This window comes from Struthio camelus, chromosome 3 (genome assembly GCF_040807025.1).
Source record: "Struthio camelus isolate bStrCam1 chromosome 3, bStrCam1.hap1, whole genome shotgun sequence".
Classification (NCBI taxonomy): Eukaryota; Metazoa; Chordata; class Aves; order Struthioniformes; family Struthionidae; genus Struthio; species Struthio camelus.
In genome coordinates, this window is record NC_090944.1 from 102,113,694 (window position 1) to 102,134,275 (window position 20,582).

The 20,582-nt window shown below is 43.2% G+C and overlaps 1 protein-coding gene across 1 annotated transcript in view; it reads left to right on the plus strand.

Moving 5' to 3' along the window:
• LOC104151671 (visual pigment-like receptor peropsin) overlaps positions 1 to 2,874 on the plus strand; it is a 36,727-nt gene extending 33,853 nt beyond the window's left edge. The window contains exons 5-6 of the mRNA XM_009686644.2: positions 36 to 259; positions 908 to 2,874. Of these exons, the coding sequence (XP_009684939.1) occupies positions 36 to 259; positions 908 to 1,345 (662 nt within the window). The 3' untranslated portion in view covers positions 1,346 to 2,874. The remainder of the gene's footprint in view (positions 1 to 35; positions 260 to 907) is intronic.
• Positions 2,875 to 20,582: the final 17,708 nt, after the last annotated feature.

The window sequence follows — 20,582 nt, forward strand, 5'->3', positions numbered from 1 at the left end:
CTAAAATTGCTAACCAAATTACTTTTGCTTTCCAGATCGCATGTACGGAACATGTGAGATAGACTGGGCAAAAGCCAACTTCTCTACAATCTACAAGTCCTACATTGTCTCCATTTTTATCTGCTGTTTTTTCCTACCTGTAATTGTTATGGTTTTCTCATATGTGTCAATTATCAATACTGTCAAATTAAGCCATGTGCTAACAGGCCTGGGTGATCCAACAGACAGACAGAGGAGAATGGAGCGAGATGTGACAAGGGTGAGTTTGGGTTTCACATAGGTGGATTTTATCTTAAAATTAGTCTCAACTAGGACGGAAGACAGCCAAACAGATCAGTCATGTTTCATATCTCTGCAATCTGTAGTGACAGAGTTTGAGCTCAGAATAACATAAAGATTTTAAAAAACTTTTCCCCCTTTGGTAGGCTAATATTCAGTGCTACATCACATGTGAAAAATAATCTAAATATTATTGGAGTGCACTGTACAGCACAAAAAGAAAATCTTGGTTTGGCATATTTTCTTTTCTTTCAGAGCTATATTACTTCGGAGCATACGTATAGGTTACAGTGGAACTTTCAATTACTTACCATTGGCTTAAATCTGCCCTAAAGCTTCTGAATTCACATAAACATACAAAGGAATGTAGTGATTTTCCATTAGATAAGGCATTGCTCAGGCAGAACACCGTGCTAACCTAAGATTAGCTTCTTGATCTTCCTGACTTGATCCAAGCAAACCATTGCCTGTCTGTAACTCTGCTGTGAGCCAGACTTTCAGGACAACCTAAATGCTTCTGTTCCAGCCAAGGTTCAAGCTGCTATTCACTGTATATCACTTCTCTGGTAAAGTCTTCTCTATAAGGCTTCCAGAAGATATTTAAAGCTATTTTTCTTCTGTCTTTTAGGTTTCTGTTGTCATTTGCACAGCCTTCATTATTGCATGGTCACCATATGCTGTCATCTCCATATGGTCTGCCTGTGGTCACTCTGTGCCCAATCTTACCAGCATCCTTGCCAGTTTATTTGCTAAATCTGCCAGCTTCTATAATCCCATTATCTACTTTGGAATGAGCTCCAAATTTCGGAGGGACATTTTCATCTTGTTCCATTGTGCCAAGGAAGTCAAGGACCCTGTGAAGCTCAAACGTTTCAAAAACCTCAAGCCAAAACAAGAACCTACTCAGAAAGAAGAGAAGTATGCAGAAGAAATACATCCTGCATCAAGCCCTGATTCTGGGGTTGGAAGTCCAACCAACACCCCACCTCCAGTAAACAAGGAAGTGTATTATGGTATCCTTGATACTCCATCTAATAACCCTGATATTGAATGCGATAGACTGTAAGTTCTGTGGCCACACATGCACCCACTCTGTGTTCAGAAAGACCCGTCAGATCACTGCTGAAGTGATTTCCTAATTTCTAATCCACCAGTTTCTTACTGTAGCACTGATGACTATGCAGCTCAAGCAAATTAGATGATAAAGCAATATTTTCCTTCAGCATAGGGTACAAAATGTTATAAAGCGCATTACAGCAATGGACAGCACACCCAGAGCCAGAAACATTTCATTTTCATATGCAGGACTAAAGGAAGAAAAGGAAAACTCATTTGTGAAGAAAAAGCATTAGCTAGCAAAAATATCTAACACTTTCTTATCCAAATTTTATTAAGAAGTTACATTTCCAAATATATTTATAAATCTTGAACTGTCCTAGCTGTAGATGACCTTTTTAGCTCCACAGCACTGCAGTGCCCCTGGCCATAGGAGAAGATGTGCCCTGGTGAGATTGCCATGGAGCCGCTGCACTGCTGGTCGCTAGATGATAGGCAAAGCCATGTGCTCCCTGCAGGGCAGCGAAGGCTGCCCGCCATGGCACTCCCAAGCTGTGTGTGTGTGTGTGTGTGTGTGTGTGTGTGTGTGTGTGCGTGTGTGTGTCTGATCGTCTGTGCCTGACCGTGAGCATGTTTCTGTACCTGACTCTGTGTGTGTCTGTGCAAGTACCAGGAGTTGTAGATACCGGCATTTTCTGGTCACTGTAGTTAGAACAGTAACTTCACACTTTTCTTTGTTGGTTTGTGGAATTATTTCCCTCTTCCTGATCTTTCTAGTGAGCAGGGCCCAGCTGTAACATTCAGATTCAGGAAAGCTGACTTTAGTTTCACTCATCTGTCTCCAAATTGATTGTTTTCTGACTCTTAAACTGGAATAACAGTTATTGTACAGGCAATGAAACAGACAACAACGCTAAACTTGCAAGAATACTGATAAAGTGTAGCATCAGAGCTATTTATAAAATACAAACCCAGACATTACTGCTGCTTCTAAAAAAGGTATTTTTACCTGCCTATGGGTGAAAAAACCTGACTTTCTGATAAATGTAATTAAGTAGGAGTTAAGAACAGTGATTTAAAACCTAAGCTGCAGGGTTCGGATCGATCAGTAGCAAGACTAACAGGTGTTACTAGCAATACCCCACTATTCCATCAAGTTTGTTTTATACAATAAAAGTATGGAGGTATAAGTTCATTAATTCCCCATCTTACTAGTTACTGCATGCTCAAAGACCTCCATAAAAATGACTCTGTGTTATCCCTGCAGGTGTTATGGGTTCATTTAATGCCATTTGTGTGTTAAACAAGGAGAGCGGGGAGAACATTAGTTGCAAACCGCATTGCTGTTTGTGACTGGAATTTCTCACTGTGCAGGTGTACTAAAATGTAGTTGTTTTGCAAAAGCGTATTTTAAAATATGTATTTCTTGGGAAAATTACACAAAGAGCTCCCCTTGATTTCCTCCGTTACTGTATTTGTGTTGAGAAATTCAACTGTATTTAGAAGTTAAAAGCAAATAAACATTATAAGTAATAGTGGAGAACTGTGTTTTCTTTCATGAGCAGAGATCTGAACTACAAGTGTATTCATTTTTGTGGAAAATTTTGAGATATGGGTGCTTCCCTCCCCCCCGCCCATTTCATTACCATAAATAATTAAAAGCAAATAAATAAACTGTTTGCTTCCAAATAAAACTGTAGGCCATACCTGCAGAAACAGATGAAATCATTTAGGACAAAATCCTATCATGGTTGGATGAAGCCAGGCTTGGATAGCCAAGGCTAGAGCACAGTTGTGAAAGCGCCTATGTCTAGTACCAAGTCTAGAAACCCAGTGTGCACTGAGCTGTCTCACCGCTGAGTGTGCTCAGTTTTTCCTCTGAAGAGGAGTGTCACACATCCTGATCAGATACATTATTGGAGGTATATGTAGTCACAGATGTGCTGTACCTCTATCATTAGAGCCTCCATGGCCCTTGATAACAGGCTACCATCTAACCTGTATTTCCTCTAATTTATGGATTGCTGGGGATAGTTCCTGTCCCATTGCATTGCAGTAATACTGTTGATCTACAGGATTCAGACTTTGACCAGCAGACAACTGAAAATGTCCATGGGGCAGAGAGAACAACGCTCCCCCAGCAGGCAAACCAAAAATCTCAGCTAGATTGTATGAGTTTGTACATATACAAACAGTGAGATTAGATGAAAGGGGATGGGGGCGGAGGGAGAAGTGGAAGGAGTAGTTAAAAGGAACCAGAATAGGAGCAGAACAGAGGAAAAGTATGAGAGGCAGAACCAGATAAACAAGGGAGCGAGGGAAGAGCAGCCAAAGAGCGCATACTTGCTAAAAGTGAACTAGAAACAGTCAATACCCCAGAAGCCTTGACTTCACCAAAACAGACCTCCCTCCTGCAAGGCCTGAGGCTACAGTCCTTTGTAGATGTACAGCAGTACCATAAGCCTGCATAACAGTAGAGCAGAATATCTGGTTTTGCAGGTTACACAGCGGAAAAAAAGGATGGATGCCTTTGCAGGCACCAACCTGTGCTCCAGGTTCAGTAACAGCCAAAGCATGCAGTAACTCAGGTAAAAAGCTTCCAGCCCTAAAGCAACACACATCCTCCAACTGCATGTGAGATGCCAGCAAGTGACTTAAGGTGGAAAAATGTCCAGAATCTGATACCACCTAAGTGCAGGAAAGGGAACGTGCTTCAGGATTTAAAACGTGAGAATCGATTCAAATCAATTTGTCTGCATCCCGCTTGTTTGTTCCATTTTTCCTCCCTTGTCTGTAATTCTACACTGGCCTGGAAGAGAAGGCCTGGCTCCTGTTTCTGGCTCCACAGGAGGCTTATCTTTCTGTTAAAGCTGGGCCACTGTTCAAAGAAGGAATGAAAAGTTCAGGAGCTTGAGAGAGTCGGTGAGGGAAGATATAATCTAGATGTGCTGAAGGGGGATGAGGGAGTCATAGGTTCAATGTTTTTTGTGCTTTTTACTTACCAACACTTCAATGCAAATGGCAAAAATAGGTCTAGAGCCAGATTCCTACTCCCTCCCCGCACCTTGCTGCTCCTCAAAACCTTGGATTCTCTTTTACAGTGGATCAATTTTAACAGGAGAGGTATTAAAAGGCCATTGTCCTGAGTGATCCTCTGGTGACCAGGATTCCTGAGAAGCTGCAGCTTTCCTGAGAAGCTGCAGCTTTGAACTTTTTTTCAGTTTCAGGTGATCTTAGTGTGTAGGTCCCCCACTCCTGGCTGAAGCAAAGGACTATCTGCCCCTGATGCTATCTGTTTAGAAATACTACATTTTTATCTAGTGAGTCTAATGCAAAAAGCAGGTGGCGTGTCAAATGCAGGGACCAGATCCCTCATCTCCATGAGAGAAGAGATCCTGTACTAGTGCTGTCACTTCACCTTACATGAAGGCATATGGCCAGCAGGCAGCATGGGCTTTCATATAGGACCCAGGTCTCCTCCTACCTCTACCAGGTGCCTTTTTCAATGAATATGTTCACGCTTTCTGTGTTTTCTGTTGGATACTCTGCTGTCAGCGTGCACTAATGGGGGTCTCACCACTACTATCCATTGCCAAGCGGTCAGGAATCTCTTGTCATGAGGTAGAAGAGTTGTATGCAGATGTTCCTCCCTTTGACATAGAAACTCTGGCATGTAGGCTCCTTCCATCTCTCTTGCTCAGTCTTGGATTTTACTGTGAGATTTTGCAATTGTTGGGGTTTGTTTCATGTATGACATACTAAAAACAAGTAGCTTCTTCTGGCAGAATGTGGCAGGACAAGCAATCCTATCAGTTCCAAAGGATGCTCTCAGCACTTGATGGTTTATTCTAGCAGAAGCTGAGACATAGGTTAACCTTCTTTTATTGTTAGATGCAAGAAACCCAGCCAACAAACCTTCATAGCTCTTCAGTATCCATTTCTGTGCTTACAACCCTGTTTACATCACTACAGCACTCTGGCAAAAATGATATGCCTGAGGACAGTAAGAGTCACTCTGTAAAAAGCTTGATGCTTTTAAGCTACCATTTAAATGTATCTTTATGTACTCTACATATTTGTTTCCAAAAATTGCTTATTTCGATTTGCTATTGATATTGAGCAGGTGAGTTCTTAATGGCTGCACAAACTGTGTATTTACTTATATGTCAAACTCTCATCAGCTCTTATTTGATTATTTATTATCATTATTATTTATAATTATTAAGATATTACTATTATACTGTAACTACTGGAGATATTAATAGTGCATATATTATTCATAGGCAGATGTACAACCTGCCCTTGCCGGTGGATTATCAACATTCCTATTACTGAACAAACCTTAGTACTTGGATTGCACAATCCAAATAATCAAGTTAACCCAGGACTACTTAGGTTCTATTTCCCCGTTTAAAAATAGCCTCTTTGGTTTTTATTAAAAAAAAAAAAATCTATTGCTATAAGTTGTTTACTTACGCCAAGGAACCCTTTTGGGCCCACATTTTCCCTGCTGACATTTTTGCAGAGTCGAAAAACCCTTTGAATTGGGTGCATTGAAACACAGAGAACCTTTCTTAATAGCTTTGACATTTCTAGGGGTAACATGAATAACTTGTGTGTATAGTTGGAGGGAGTGGGGATGGTATAATGGAGTCCAGTCCCTGTTCTTAGTGCTATTTATGCATTTTTAATTAATGAGTCATGCAAAACAAATTTCATGTAGCAGAGACCAGAAAACAGGAAATCCTACCGTCCTTAGGACAGTGACTTTACTACAGTACAAACAACACCAGCCTGCAGACTCTTGCATACTCTCTCCAACCCTTCGTTCTTTGCAGCACAGACTGACAAGATAAGAGAGATACAGAATGTGCCCATCCAGGCATGTCCTGTTGTTTGGCACTTTTCTTGGAAGTGAGAGATGGAGATAAAATCCCTAGGTGTGAGGGTGGCTCCCTTCCCCCGCCCCAACCTGACCCTTTGCACGTAGCCCTGCTCAGACCATAGTCCTCAGTAAGGCTGTAAGCCATCAATAGTGGTCGGGATGGCTGCATCAGAGTGGAATCTGGCACAATAGCCAAGGGCTAGTTGAACGTGCACCAGCCAAGGTACAGGTGGTATGCATATATGACTAGGAGTCAATCATCTTACCCCATAAATAATGCTGCAGCCCAGAGCCCATTGAGCTCTGCTGCCCAGCAGCTGGCTGCACAGCAGAACCTCCCCTTGAGCAGAGATGCCTCTCAAGGTTACTCCTTGAGGTCAAGAGATTCCTTACCCACAGTAGATCCTCAGTAAGCCACTAATAGCGTGCTGAAACTTTGCAAGCTTTGCTAAGTTACCTCTTTGATTCATTGTGTTCATAATCCTTAGACATAAACGGCTGACCAAGTCTGGGACTAAGACTGGATCCAGCCGAACCTAGACTCCTCTGAGAAGGAGTTTAGAAAGCAAGGGGGTCCATTCTAAACTTCGTAACTCAGCGGGAGAGTCTCCTTGACACTTTTGTCTGAGCCTGTCCTCCACTGAGTAAGTAACCAAGTGAACCTCACCATCGACCCTTGTTAAATCACTGTCTTATTTAAAATTGAACTTTGTTAAATCACTATCTTATCTCAACAAAACATATCACTGCTTCTCTCTTATGAGTGAAGTGCATCCCTTCCCACTCCTCCGCGATACTAGGGCAGGACTGGACTTGAAGTCTGGTCTCCTGCTGCCCTGCTGACTGCTCTCACCCCTCAGCAATAACAAAAACATGGATAAACCCGGAGAGCAAACCGTTATATAGAATTCAGCCTTGCAGATCAGATTCTCTTGCAATGTTGTAAGTGTCCCTCTGCCAAAGGTTGTTTTATGGGTTGTGGGGTTTGGGGGGGGGGGGAGGGCTTTTATCTCTCCATACAACAGTAGCTCATCATAAAAGGGTGACAAAAATGCATCCTTCTTGGTGTGGAGGAGAAGCATAAGAATGAACTCAAGATTCAAAAGATGTCCAAATGGTACTACAATAAGAACACATCTGAAGATTACCATATGGAAAGTAATAATCCAATTGTCAGTACAAAAATCAGGGCCACAGTCTGGATGACAGAGAGGAAAAACTAAACTACTGTCTACCAGCAGTCTGTGCCGGTAAGCATCATCTCTAATGCTCACTGCATGAGACCTTTGGGGATAACGAACAAACACCATTTAATTATGTAGCTGAAGGATGTATCCTAATAAAATAGGAGTGGTAGGACTTACTTACAGAAATCACTGAAATAACTGCAGTTCTTTTGCTGATATATCTGACAGTCTAGACTAGCCTTTGACACTGTACACCAGTCAGCTGGACTGTTGCAAAGAACTACTACTGCTTAAGCAAATATAGGATGACCAAAGAGGGAGCATATTTAGCCACCAGGCTAGTGGCATACTTGCCAGGCCCAACACAAGGCCAGCTACCCAAGCAGTAGGCTGCCTGCATGTTACATTTGCCACATTATTTGCAAAAGAAAGTATGAATTCATGAGTAATGTTTGGCAGCAGAAATGAGAGAACGTATGTCCTGGTGTAGTGATCTGGCAGAGTCTTGCCAAGTGCTAAAGACAAATTTCAAAGGAATTCATAAGGAAATCCCAAATCCAATCTGTAACTGTTCCTGTCACTGTGGGAGATGGCCATAATCCTGCACGTAGGATACAAAATTGTTTGTATAGTGAAGTGGGAGAAATGTAGTAAATTAGCTGCATGCTTAGCACCGCCAGGAAATTCCTTTGTGCAATGAACAAAACACTAACCTCTCTGAGAACAAGCTAGCTAATCCCTGTAATAACATTTGGCCTATATGTGGATTTAGAGGAAACAGAAAATGAGCTCTAATTAATACTTAACTGGCACCATGTTACCTGACAACACAGCCCTCGACTTCATTCACTCAAGGACAGCCAAGTGTAGAAGTGTTCCCAAGTGTCCTGTTAGAAAAAGGTCATTCCAGGCAAATGACCAGTAATTTCAGAGTTTAAGTTATAGCTCCAAAGGTGAGATCCATCTCACCCTACAATCTGGGAGAGCTATTACCAGACTATTTTCCATCCTTGGGAGTCATGGCAAAGGAAAGCATTTATTTTTGGAAACATATCTTGTTCTTTGAAAGATTACATATGTTCTTGGAAATACTTGTTCTTGGAAAGATAATATATTTAATGTGGTAAGGTGGAAAGTGGGCCAAAGGAGGGAGGGTGGAACATCAACAAAGTCACTGATCATTATCTGAATTTTAAAGCACAACAAGATCAGCTCTGCAAGTCAAGGAAGAATTGGATTGGACGTACAACATACGTAAGGATAAAGAAAAGGCAGCTACCATGAATGTAAAGTTGCTGTGATTATCTCATGATTCAGTTTGTTTCCCGGGATGATGTAATCCAACTGAGGTGTGCAAACACCTACAAGGAGTAGAGGCGCAATGCATTCGCCTTGCAAATTGCTTTCATTTTTTAGGATCTTGTAAGCACAGATTAGAGACTCATGTTGTGCCTGCTCAGGGGAGATGAACTGTTGCCCGTTTGTTGTGTTACTGTACTCTATACGCGTGAGGATTGGCTTACAATGAATGTTATTGTGTGTGTCTCTGAGTTTGGCTCCCAAGGAAGGACAAAATGTGAAGAGGGAGGCCAAAGGAGAGTTGGGGAGGAAAGACGCTCGCTTGGCCAAGCACCTGCTTGCCTAGAGCTCTGGCCTTCATGGGGTCAAGGTGCCAGGGGTCTGCTGCAGCGTGACAGGGGGACATGACAACACAGGGACATGGGACCAGCACTTATGATATGAACAAATAATCTGATACAGAAAAAGAACGTGAGGAGGGAGACCAGGAGCAGGTCACAATGGTGTCAAGGAGGAACTGTGCTCTTGCTTGAACTGAGTATCCTTTATTTGGAAGTCAGATGTCACAGCTAGGGCTTGGCTAAATTCACAAGAAGATCTTAAACCTTTCAGCTGCTGAAAGAAGTCAGAGCATTTACAAGAGGTCAAAACATGAGGCTGGAGTACTTGAACTCAGAAAGTGTGGAAGAAAGTAGCTATCTCTTGTGGGGTTGTGAGAAAAACGGGGCTAGCACTAGGAGAACCGGCCAGCTATGTTTGCAGATAGATGGGCAGACAACCACAAAGTCACAACTTAAAACTGAGAGGAAGAGCAAGGCTCTATCAGCTTTTGGGCTGCAGCACATTTTAGCAGACTTGAGTCTTCCTCAAGTTATTTTAGACATTGTCTATGCACTGTTTGCCCACCTGTTTTTCTATCGAATGGCTGTGATTCTAAGGGGAAACAGCATCCTAGTTTCACATCTCTAGTCTAATAGAAATCCAGGCTCCAAACCTCATGTTTGCAGGTCGTTTTATTGCTGCATTGTGCCAAAATATGCTGCGTGAAGGTTCCTTGACAATAAATAAGGAAGGGAGAAACAAACACCTGGAATGCTAGCACAGGCAAATGCAACAGTAAAATACTTTCTAATAAGAATTCTTACCAGAAAGGAGGCACAAACTTTCACAGTTGTTTTTCCTCATCCAACCTACAAATGTAAGTAAGTGGTGCATCACCAAGCAATAGAATAAAATGAGATTCTAGGTAGTGAAATATGGGAAATGGTTTGAATTCCTACAACGTTAACTGTTCTGATAGTCCATAAAAAAATCCCTTCAGGCATTAGAACAAAGAATATGCCTCAAAAACCACTACCAAGAGTATTTCTCCCTGAAGTCTTCCTGCAAAATCAACCCGGATTTGGGGGCCATGCCACATGCAACAGAAATAATTGCTGCTATCTATTCCTGAGGTAATACTGCTGGCCTCATAAATTTACATCTTACAAATAAGATTCATTCAGGGGATCTACTCAGTTGCTTAGAGGCTTTTTCCTAATCCCTCTGTCTACAAATTCCAGAATTGCCCTTTACCTAGCAAGTGCTACTGCAGTTCAATTGGCACAGTCAGGTCTAGGGATACCTGACTACGGTCTCTCAGCTCTGGGATCCCAAAGGGTTTTAATGGATGTGACATGCCTCAGCCACTTCTAATCCTGAAGAATGTGATCACTTTCTCAGTAGCAGAGCACAGCAAAATTACTTCTGCCATGTAAGTCAGATTTATCATATCTTTTAGTATGGGATCTTACACAGTAAGTAAAGTGAAAACCAGGTGTAGTCTGGGCAGCCACAATCAGTGAACAGTGTTGAAATTTTCTTCTCTACTTAAGCAGAACAGCAGATATACCTCATCTATTGACCTTGGGGGTTTACAGCATATCACTATAGAGAACTGACCTATCGCCAGAGCAGAACTGTCCTGTCATCCTACCCTACAACTGACTATCGGTAGAAAATGCTCTCCCAACCAGGCAAAGAAAGTCCTCATTTTTGAACTGGCTGTCTCGATGCCTTAGGATGAGGATGACCCAGCAGAGCGAGCTCTTCTGGACTCCCCACAAGAACGCTAGTCTGGTCTGTAAATCCCTATATTAGCCCAGTTTAGAAATGTCAGACTCTCAGGCAAGCAGGGGCACGCTCTGAGCTGCTGGTTGCCATTCAGACCCTTCCTTGACATCTGGATAAACCCAGCATGGATTAAGTACTCACAGCAGGGCCAGGAAACTAGCCTGGTCTGTGAGCCTGGTCTCCCGTTTAAACACTACTTTGACCTAGTCACAATTATTTCGGCCTTTGTTAACCAGGCGTGAGACAATTTGACTTGCTCAGCAATGAGCTGAAAAACAAATACTCCAATTAATGAAAGAAGCAGAGTGTAAAAGTGCTTGGAAATGGTTGAGAAAAACACGGAGCAGCAGCCAGCACGTCCCTCGTGGACCGTCCCCTTCGAACAACAGCTCAAAGAGGCTCCTTGTTAACTCAGCAGGGACAGTAGCGTATCTGCTCTTTGAACCCCGCGGTACTCGAGACGCTGACATTTCACTGGGACTCAGAAAAACAAGGTGGGGAGAGGGGAACAGAGCCTTGCACACCATGCAGACATTCAGGGTTGCAATTAAATAAACTCCAGAGACAAATGGCAACATTTGCAACTGCTGCCCACTTCCGACTCTACAATGAAGTCCGGGCAATGGGTTACATAACTTTTCCCTAGCCCGTCAAACCAGACTTCGTTGGTCGACAACAAAGGAACGTCAGAAGGGATTTAAGAGTATATCTTTAGCCCTGAAGTGAGTGTTTGCGCTTAGGCTGGGGGAGGCAAGAGGAAAATTGAGGAACCTTCACAATTATTCACACTGCAGTAGTAGAATATATGCGTAGGGCTATTCATCTGAAATGTGGTACTTAACAATAGCATTCAGCTGCAGAAATCCTTAAATAGCATTTAGAGGGAGACAGAATTCCTCTGCCTCCTGCAGCAATGAAAATTCAGAGTTTTGGCTCAAAGTCCTTATACTGTTACTCTAGTCTTGACCTTCACTGTGTAAAACCTTGTGACTAAGAAGCCAAATGACTGTAATAAACTCCACAATACGTGCTTTCATTTAGAAAGAGTCATCACATACGCTATCCGTTGTAAATCCAGGGCCAAATTGTCCCAGCCCTGCATAATGGCTTAACTTTTGTGCTTATGCTCATGGCAGTTTACAAACACAGCCTAGTCCGTAAGATCGGCCGTTGAGGCCATGAGGAAAACTCACAATCTTTCCTGATGGCTTCACTTGTTCTTGGGTCTGGACCAAGGCAGTCAGGATCATGCCTGCATCCTCCCTACAGCTTCCTACAGCTGCTCAGGGAGTTAGAAAAAGGGTAGCAGAGGGGAAACATGCCAGCTCCCTCCTCCCTTTTCAGTTATGCCCTTGCTATGGTGTTATGTCTGCCACTTACAGCAGGGGCAGAAAAAATATATCTCTTTTCATTCTAGTTATGAGACAGAAATCCTGATTCCCTTGGAAGCAACAGCAAAACTCTGATTAATCGTAAGTAGCAAAGATTTCATCCACAGTGTCTCAAGATGAGGCCAAGTCACAGAACTAATAAACTGAAGTGAAATATGAGAGCACCAAGGCCAAGGGTCTATGCACAGTTAATCCCTCTTATCAAAGTCGTTTTGTATAACACTGTAATGGGTCTCAGATTTTCTAAGAGTTTTGTACAATAGAAACAATAGTCACACTGACCGCAGCAAATTACGTACTCTGCAACAAAATTTTGTTGCATAGAAGCTTTTGAAAGGCAGACACGCCATCTCTACCATCCCACTGATAGGGTCTTTGGGAATGTCTTCATGTGACCTGGTGATCTGCACTTTATGCAGAAGTTGATGGGCAGAGGTGATCATGTGGCAAATCTCTTCTCCTGAGATACTGGCCCAAGCACTAACATCTAGTTTCTAGGCACCATCTTTTTCATAGCAACTGACTCCATGGAGATTCACTTGAAAGATGAACTCTTGCACTATCACAGTTTCGCACAAAAGAAATACCAAAAACATCACAGATTTTTTTTCAGAAACTCCCCTTCAAGATCCGAGGAATGTTTGCAAACAAGTATGTGCAAAAAAAAAAAAAAGAGAGAGAGAGAGAGAGAGCACGAGCGCTAAAATAAAATTAGCATTTGTACTATTTCCCTCAGTTATAGATGCTGCTATATTCATGAAATTCTTGATTTTCTGTTTTCCAAAGACAAACATTGTAGAAGAGAAAACATGATGATGGAAGAAGCTGGTGCGCAAAGGGCACTATTCGGTTTTCTTTTGAAGCCCATTTGTCTGTTGCTTTTCATTTCTTGCATCTCTTAGCTGACGTCAGCCTAATTTTGTGACCTGAAGCTTGGGACCTTCAGAAAGTCCAGCCTTGGAAATATGAAATAAACTAGACTGGAAGTTTACCCAGGACTTCCCATAACTAAACAGAGTTGTTTGGCAAACAGAATCCTTTGCAGTAGCACCAATTCCTGTTTCCCCCATATGTGAAAAGTAAAAAACAGAACAACAAATTAAAAGCAAATAATTACTTCTTGTTAATTAATCTGAGTTATTACATGAAATCAGTACCTATTTTAATTTTCATTTTCATTCTTGTAGGTTGGCTTCCTACTAGATCATGGAATGTATTCACTTACGGAAAGAAAGAAAACAGAAAGCCGATATTGTATAGGAAGTCCTTCCTCTTAACAACATTACAACCGCATCTGTCTTGGAGAAGTTCCCTGCAGAGACGTGAAAAAGGAGAGTGATGAAGAGGAAGACTGAAAGTCTCTTCCTTTTAATAGAAATGGATCTACTTATCCCATAATGCTTCTTCTCAGTGAAAGAGTGAATAAAAGATATCATCACATGACATAGCATTATCATTTGAAAACAGCATATGCTCTCAGTTACACTGCTGCAAACTATTTTCGATGCCTGGCACATACTGGTGAAGTAGCAACAGAGAGGTCTCATGGTCGAACACTACTGACAGGGCCAAGAAGTTATGGTAAAATCTCCCAAGCCTCATTGAACACTGGACATTGTATTTAATCTGGGTCTAGTCTGGGCTATGAAGCATCGATGTTCTAGGGAAAGTCCAAGGAAATTCACTTTAGAGCAGCAGAGGCTTTAAAATGTAGTTGTTCCAAAAATCACTGTCTGCTTAGGTGGACAAAAACTTAGCTGAACAAAAACAATTGTAGTTAGCACATGTAGGTTTCTTTACGGGCTTTCCTATGCAATTACACAAAGGAGACAAGCTGAGATTCTCATGTTCTCCCATCAGGCAGATGAACCCCTTTACGTATTAACACAAATCATATGTCGTCAAAAGCATCTCACACGGGTAGCTTCTGTCTTTCCAGAGCTCCCTCTGCAAGTTTTTGGTTTGCCTGACAGCCAGCTGAGGTCTTTTGCTTCTTTCCTGAATGAATCCCAGGGCTGGGCTGTTTAAGATCCTTTGGAAAAAAGCAACTACTGAAGCAAGGAAAAACTTGGATGTTTTTGCCTCCAAATCCACAAAAACACACTCTGACTGGTGCACTTTGACCTCATGGTGAATGATCACACCGCGGGCTCACATACGAGAAAGACTAGGACCTTCCTGTCGCAAGCCAAGATCGAACAAGCTGCTGTAACAAAGGCTTATGCTATTCAGTGTGTAAGCTAGGGAGGCAGCTAGAGAGTGTGCACACGATGCAGCATACCGGCCCAGCATGCAGCGTAGTGGTTGGGTGGACGTACATTTCCAAGTTCTCATAAGTCTGAGTGCTGCAAGTCATCACCAGGTGACCTTAATTCTGCATTAATGAACATTTTTGTCATTGACTAAAAGCCATAAATGTGTCCCCAAAAGAACCCTTCACCGACTTGTGAAACACTGCTTAAAAAAAAAAATCAGTGGCAAAGACTGCTTGATGTTAGCAAGCCTACATAATTAGGACGTGATGAAAGGGAAGTACAGCTAACACAGCCGGAGAACCTTTGCACGATGCACCAGAGGCCTTGATGGAGAATATTTAACAACTCCTTTGGGTTGTTAATGCGTTGTCAAAAGCACCTCCAGCACCTCCACCAAACCCAAGCAAACAGCCAAAGAAATCAGTGAGCCGTAACAGAGGATATAGGATCGTATTTAACCAATACGACTGTCTCTTCTGATCTCACTGCAATTACACTACACCAACAAGCACAACATGCAAGATGGCAGTGTGTGCTCCTCCCTGATCATGAACATCTTGCACTTTGTGGTAAGGGACCCCAGAATCCATGACCAGAACTTAACAGCTATGATTAACTTGCTCTAGAGATTTTAAGCCAGCTGTCCCTGACTGTCCCAGGAACACCCAGATGTCGAACCAGCCTGCGGACTTACCACAGCATTGCTGTAGCTGTAACTCAGCAAAATTAACTCCATAGACACCTAGCTCAACCTTCCTCCGAGGTTAGTTATTTCCCAACCTTCTCCCTGGGTCTCCCCTTCTCCTACCAGCATTCAGCAAAACCCCCCAGGGTTTTGCAAATTAAAGTGCAGGCACTGACCTCAGCACCCAGGGCTGTAGGTGTAGCAGCACTAAGCGTTTCCCTTTTGCCTGGTCCTAAGCAGCTGCTTTGTTGGCCAGCCTGCCTTTGCAGCACCCATTCACAGACTGCAGGCACCCTCTCCAGGAGCCAGGCAGAGTGCGGGCACCACCCACAGGGCTGCAAAACCCAGAATCTGTCCACAGCATCTTCTTTTGGTTGCTAGATAAAAACAGGTGATTGCCTCATACACCACTATCTCTTCTGCCAGAAGTTACCACTTTTTCAGAGTCACGTACTCAGCTACTTGTGTAGAGTTGCCCTACTAACATCACTCAAAACAAACCAGGCTAGGTTAGACAGCAGGCCTCTCCTAAACAAAAGGGCTGAACCAGGCCAAACTGGAGGAAGGGGGTGGTAATTAGTACCTGGGGATGGTGCAAGCAGCTGTGGGCAGTAACCCCTTAGATGTCTTTTTGCGGAACTAGTGCTAAGAAGTAGGTTCCTAGTATCTCTCTAGATGCATGTGCTCAGCTGCATCTTCAGTAGCCCAAATGCCTTTTCCAACTCTGCTCCATAAGCACTGTGCTTCTCAGCTTTTTTATCTGCAAAAACAGCTTGCCTTTTTTCTTGATACTCTATAAGAACATGCCTGTAATTTAATTTACTCTCTCCCAAAAGCATTTTTCACATTCTCTCAGTGTTTGCCCTTCTTTGCAAAGAGCTTTGAGAACTTAAGGTGGAAAATGTCAATTATTAAAGCAGTTTGAAAGTATTTTCCCCAGTATGAAACATTCCAAGGAGTTAGTAAGCATGATGAGGCTTTTCCCTGGCAATTTTTACAAAGATTTAATGCTGGCAATTATAAGAATGCACATGGTATTTGAAGCTTAACTATGCATGTGACTAAGCAATTTATTAGAAGTAATTTACCTTATTTGGGGATCAAAATGCAGAGCTCACCTTATAATGTATGGTTGTGGCACTGGAGGCAAGGAACAGAGGACTGAGCTTATTCAGAAAGACTTATTTTTCTAATAAGATTTGAAAAGGTTTTTTTTCTTTTACGTCTAACAGAAGAGCAGCATTTCTTTTCAAGCTTTGATTTCAAAGAAGGATTGAAAATTGCGCTGGATCTTTCTATGGTACTTAACAGCATCACAGAAAAAATAGGAATGGCTCTTCTTTGCCATTATATTTCTACATTCTGAGTTCATCATTAATTGAACTGCTGTAACATGGAGTGAGGTTTACCCATGTTCTCTGTTTTCTGTTTTTTTTTTTTTCAATTGAAATGAATTGTGAGAAATTACCGACTTACAAAATATATGGGTACAGAAAATTGTGTCTAACATCTTCTGTAGCTTGTGGTAGACCACATTGCTCCATGTGGCTGAAAGAGCCCAAAATGACTTTATCCTTGGATAAAATGGTGGAAATGGGGAGGTTGTTCACAAACACCGTGCCAGTGTGCCGAGCAGCGGAAAGCAGAAGCAGAGCGGTGATGGGAAGACGACTACCTCGTTATTCTGCATCCTCGCTTTGCATTCACAGTGGGCAGCAGACCCATACCACCTCCAATGCCCCCTATGTCCCCTGCCCGTTGCCCCACGGCCTCCCCATCACCAGTGCCAGGACCCCCCCATCTCTCTTCTCCGCTTCCCAGCGGCATCCGCAGGGTCTGTCTCCACAACGCCAGCCGTCCCTCAGGGAGGTGTTACCAGCCCCTGGCTCCACACTGGGAGATGTTTATCGGGGGTAGCACCCTATAGGAGGTGGGGGGACCCTGTGTGTCCTCGCTGCTTCCCACACGGGGCAAGCTTCATGCAGCCCAGTCCCTCCTCCACCAGCCAGGTCCCTCCTGGAAGTTTTGCCTCCCTGAAGGCAAACGGGCCTCCGCGAGCACAGCGGCTTCAGAGGCAGAGAGGCCCTGGCGAGAGGCCAAGCCGCTGCCACTCAGCCGTCACAGTGCGATTTAAGCCCTTGCACGGGGAGCCTTTGCACCAGGGCTGCACGCAGAGGGGCTTTTTATGAGCTCTGGCACATGCCTTTTTTTTCTAAAGATACATACCAGTAAAGAAAATATATTAATCCACCCATTAAACACACTGGCAGTTCTGGCCCTAGTGCATGTTTGGACACTTCAACTTGCCAGAGCAGCACTACGATTTCTGCGTGTCGCCTCCAGAAAAAACCTGCGCTTTGAACGGCCTTCAGTGCCAAGAGCCAGCTGTGGAGAAGACAAGGATAAGGGCACCACAGAGGGGATGCAGTCCGTTGCTGGGAGGCAGCCACGAGCTCTCTACTGTGAAGTGGCTTTTACTGGCATCACCTCCTTGCTCTGACACCTGATGCCCTACAGAGCGTAAACAGAAAACACATAGGCAAAATGGTCAGGAAGAACAGACAGAAGACTGTTACTGGGTTTGCATTTTCCAGGCCTGATTTGCAGTGAATAGTTAAGCTTTACTGCCGAGGTAAGGTGCTCCAGGATCCAGAGTGAGACCTGGTATGCTTGCGAAACTGCATTAACAGTGGCTACGACAGCACATGGCTCACGCTGCAAGTACTTGCCTATGGCAAGTCAAACAGAAAAAGCCGTTTGTATTTTCTTAGAGCTGTCATCCTCATCTGCAAACTTTTTCACTGAATTCAGTAGGGCCGAAACTTTTGACTAACAAAGAACTCTCTCCTAAGCAGATGACATGCCTCCTCGTTTAAGGATGTTTATGCTGATGAATCATTTTCTTATGAGCTATACAATATATCCCACTTATCCCGGGAAGACTCAATCCGCACCTACACTAGATCTGAGATAAACAAAATCCGAATGCTCTACTTTCTACAGACTGAGCTCTGTTCAGTCACTATACGTTCTAGTTTGCAACAACGGGAGATTCTGGCAGAAAAAAACAGTTCTTAAAATGGAATTCCATTGTGGTCATTGCTCAGCTTCTGATAGCAGAGTGCCGAGATGCAAAACATCACAGTCTACCTCCCTAATATAACAGTTTTTAAAGCTGGTTACAATCCTTTCAGTTTCAAAAGCCTGTGGACATGATCAGTACAAACCTCCTCCCATACAGCAACCCTTGGAATTTCCTGATCCTGAATATAACGGGTACTGTTCAGCCTTGGCATTTACTGTTCGCTTTATTTATGTTCCAACACCGTATTTGTGGCAGCCTCTGTTCTAAATCTGGCATGGGGAATACAGGCGATACATGGTATGGGTAGATTCAGCTGCAGGGTAAAAAAAAAATGAAGCTCTCCTGACGCCCGTGACAGCTCTTTGTTGTATTTCAAGTGCAAGTGCATCCTCTGTCTGTTTTCTATTTTTGTCTACAGAGATATATTTTGAACTAATCAAAGGAAAGCAACATCTGAGCGTTGCCGCTTTCTGCTACAGTCCATGATCTGCAAGCAAACCAAGCTGACTTCTTGGTCCTAACTGCATTGTGCATATGCTTATAGCTCGTGCGCTACCTATTATATCACTCTCAAAGTACACAAACACTCTTTACAGATTACAGTAACTTCTGGGTTTGCTCAAATACCTTATTACATTCTCTGTCCAAACACACATTCATTTTTCATTGCATCTTTTGATTATTACAAAGGCTTATGAGGTCAAAAGTTTCCACAGTGACTACCCAGAACTCAGAAATGCACTTCAAATCTGTGACACTCAGAAATTTAAACTGGACAATACTCAGACTCTTCACATATCGTTCACAGAAAAAGGTCTGTTTCCTGTTTCCCGTTATGAATCCCCATTTTTTGAGTACGCCTGGTGGGATGGGGGCGCTCCCAGACAGACCCGTATTCCTGCTCCCCGTGGCCCCGCACTGCTGCCTCGCACAGCGTTCACGGCAGGAAGTCCAGGGCAAGGTGCTTTTCAGCTCTCCCTTGAACACCTCCTCTTGGCAAACCTGAAAAGGCTAATTTTATTGTTCCTCCTCCCTACCCCCCAGGCCTCTTCCTGGTGGGGCGTACAAATGGACCTGGGGCTTGAGGTTTACTGAGAGAGCCCAGTTTCTCTGCAGTCTCAGAAAATACGACCATTGCCATCCTAGCTGAGAAACACCCAATGGGTCAAATTTACCCTGTGTAAGTCTGGTATCCATCCATTTAAGCCAAGCATGCCAACATTATGCATTCATTTGGCCCATGAGGTCTCCTCATTCATAAAAAAAAAAAATCCCAGATGCCTGGCTACTCGATTGCTCTAATTATTTAAAGCAGTTTTTGGTGCTGGCAACAGCTACCGCATACATAATTCAGCCTTCGTACCTTTCTCAAACACAAGACAAATGCATCAGTGTATTTTATAGAAGCCTTCCAGGACGTTGGTTACTTTATTTACTTGAGGTCAATTTAGATGTAAGTGCTTTAAGCAGCTGAAGCCAAACAATGTTAACCCCTAGTTGCCTTATGGTCACAATTATAGTTCTAATTTTCCCTGTGTTCTCCTCATGCCTGGCTTTCTACACATACAAATGCTTTTTAAGCACAGATGGCCTTGAGTAATGCATAAGTTAATGTTTTATTTCACAGACTTTCAGGAATCCAGAAGCACTGCAGATTTTAAACCCCGCTGTCACTTGTTAGTAGTTTAGCACTAACACGTGCTTCCACATCTTCTTTGAACAGAGCCAGCACTGCTAGGCTATGCATGACATCTTGGGGTGTTATAACTTGGAGAGTATTCTGCTTTATGATTCCTGCGGTAGTGTTTGGTGGAAAGACTTGAGGGTAATTGTTTGAGAGCAGAAAACTTATTCCTTTGCTGTTTAAGCACTTGAATGGGATTAGAAGTGACATAGCTACATGTGATCTTGCAGAAATCATTTAATTTGTCTGTGCTTTATGTCTTTATATGCAGAGTCAGGACTTTGCAGTACTTCCTTAGCCTGCAGTGGTTGACTGAGAAGATACATTCGATGATAGTTTCTGCACAGTGATCACAGGCCAGCTAGCTCGGCCGTGGCTCTCTCTGATTCCTCACACATTTACCACTTGCAACCTGGAGAGCAAATGGCTTCACGATTTTAAAAGGGTGGTTCACAGTCCCGTACCAGAAAAGCAGCATGCAACTTGGGCTCCACAGGTGGGACAAAGACCTAGTGCGCAGGAGTCACTGAGTCTTCTCCCTAACAACTTCCCAACTGAAGTTCAGACCCCTTTAAAAATTTTGCATGCATAGCTTCTTTGCCTGCGCCCACACTGCTAGACCCAGGAGTCCTATCTGTGCGGCTGGGAGATGAGCACTGCGGGT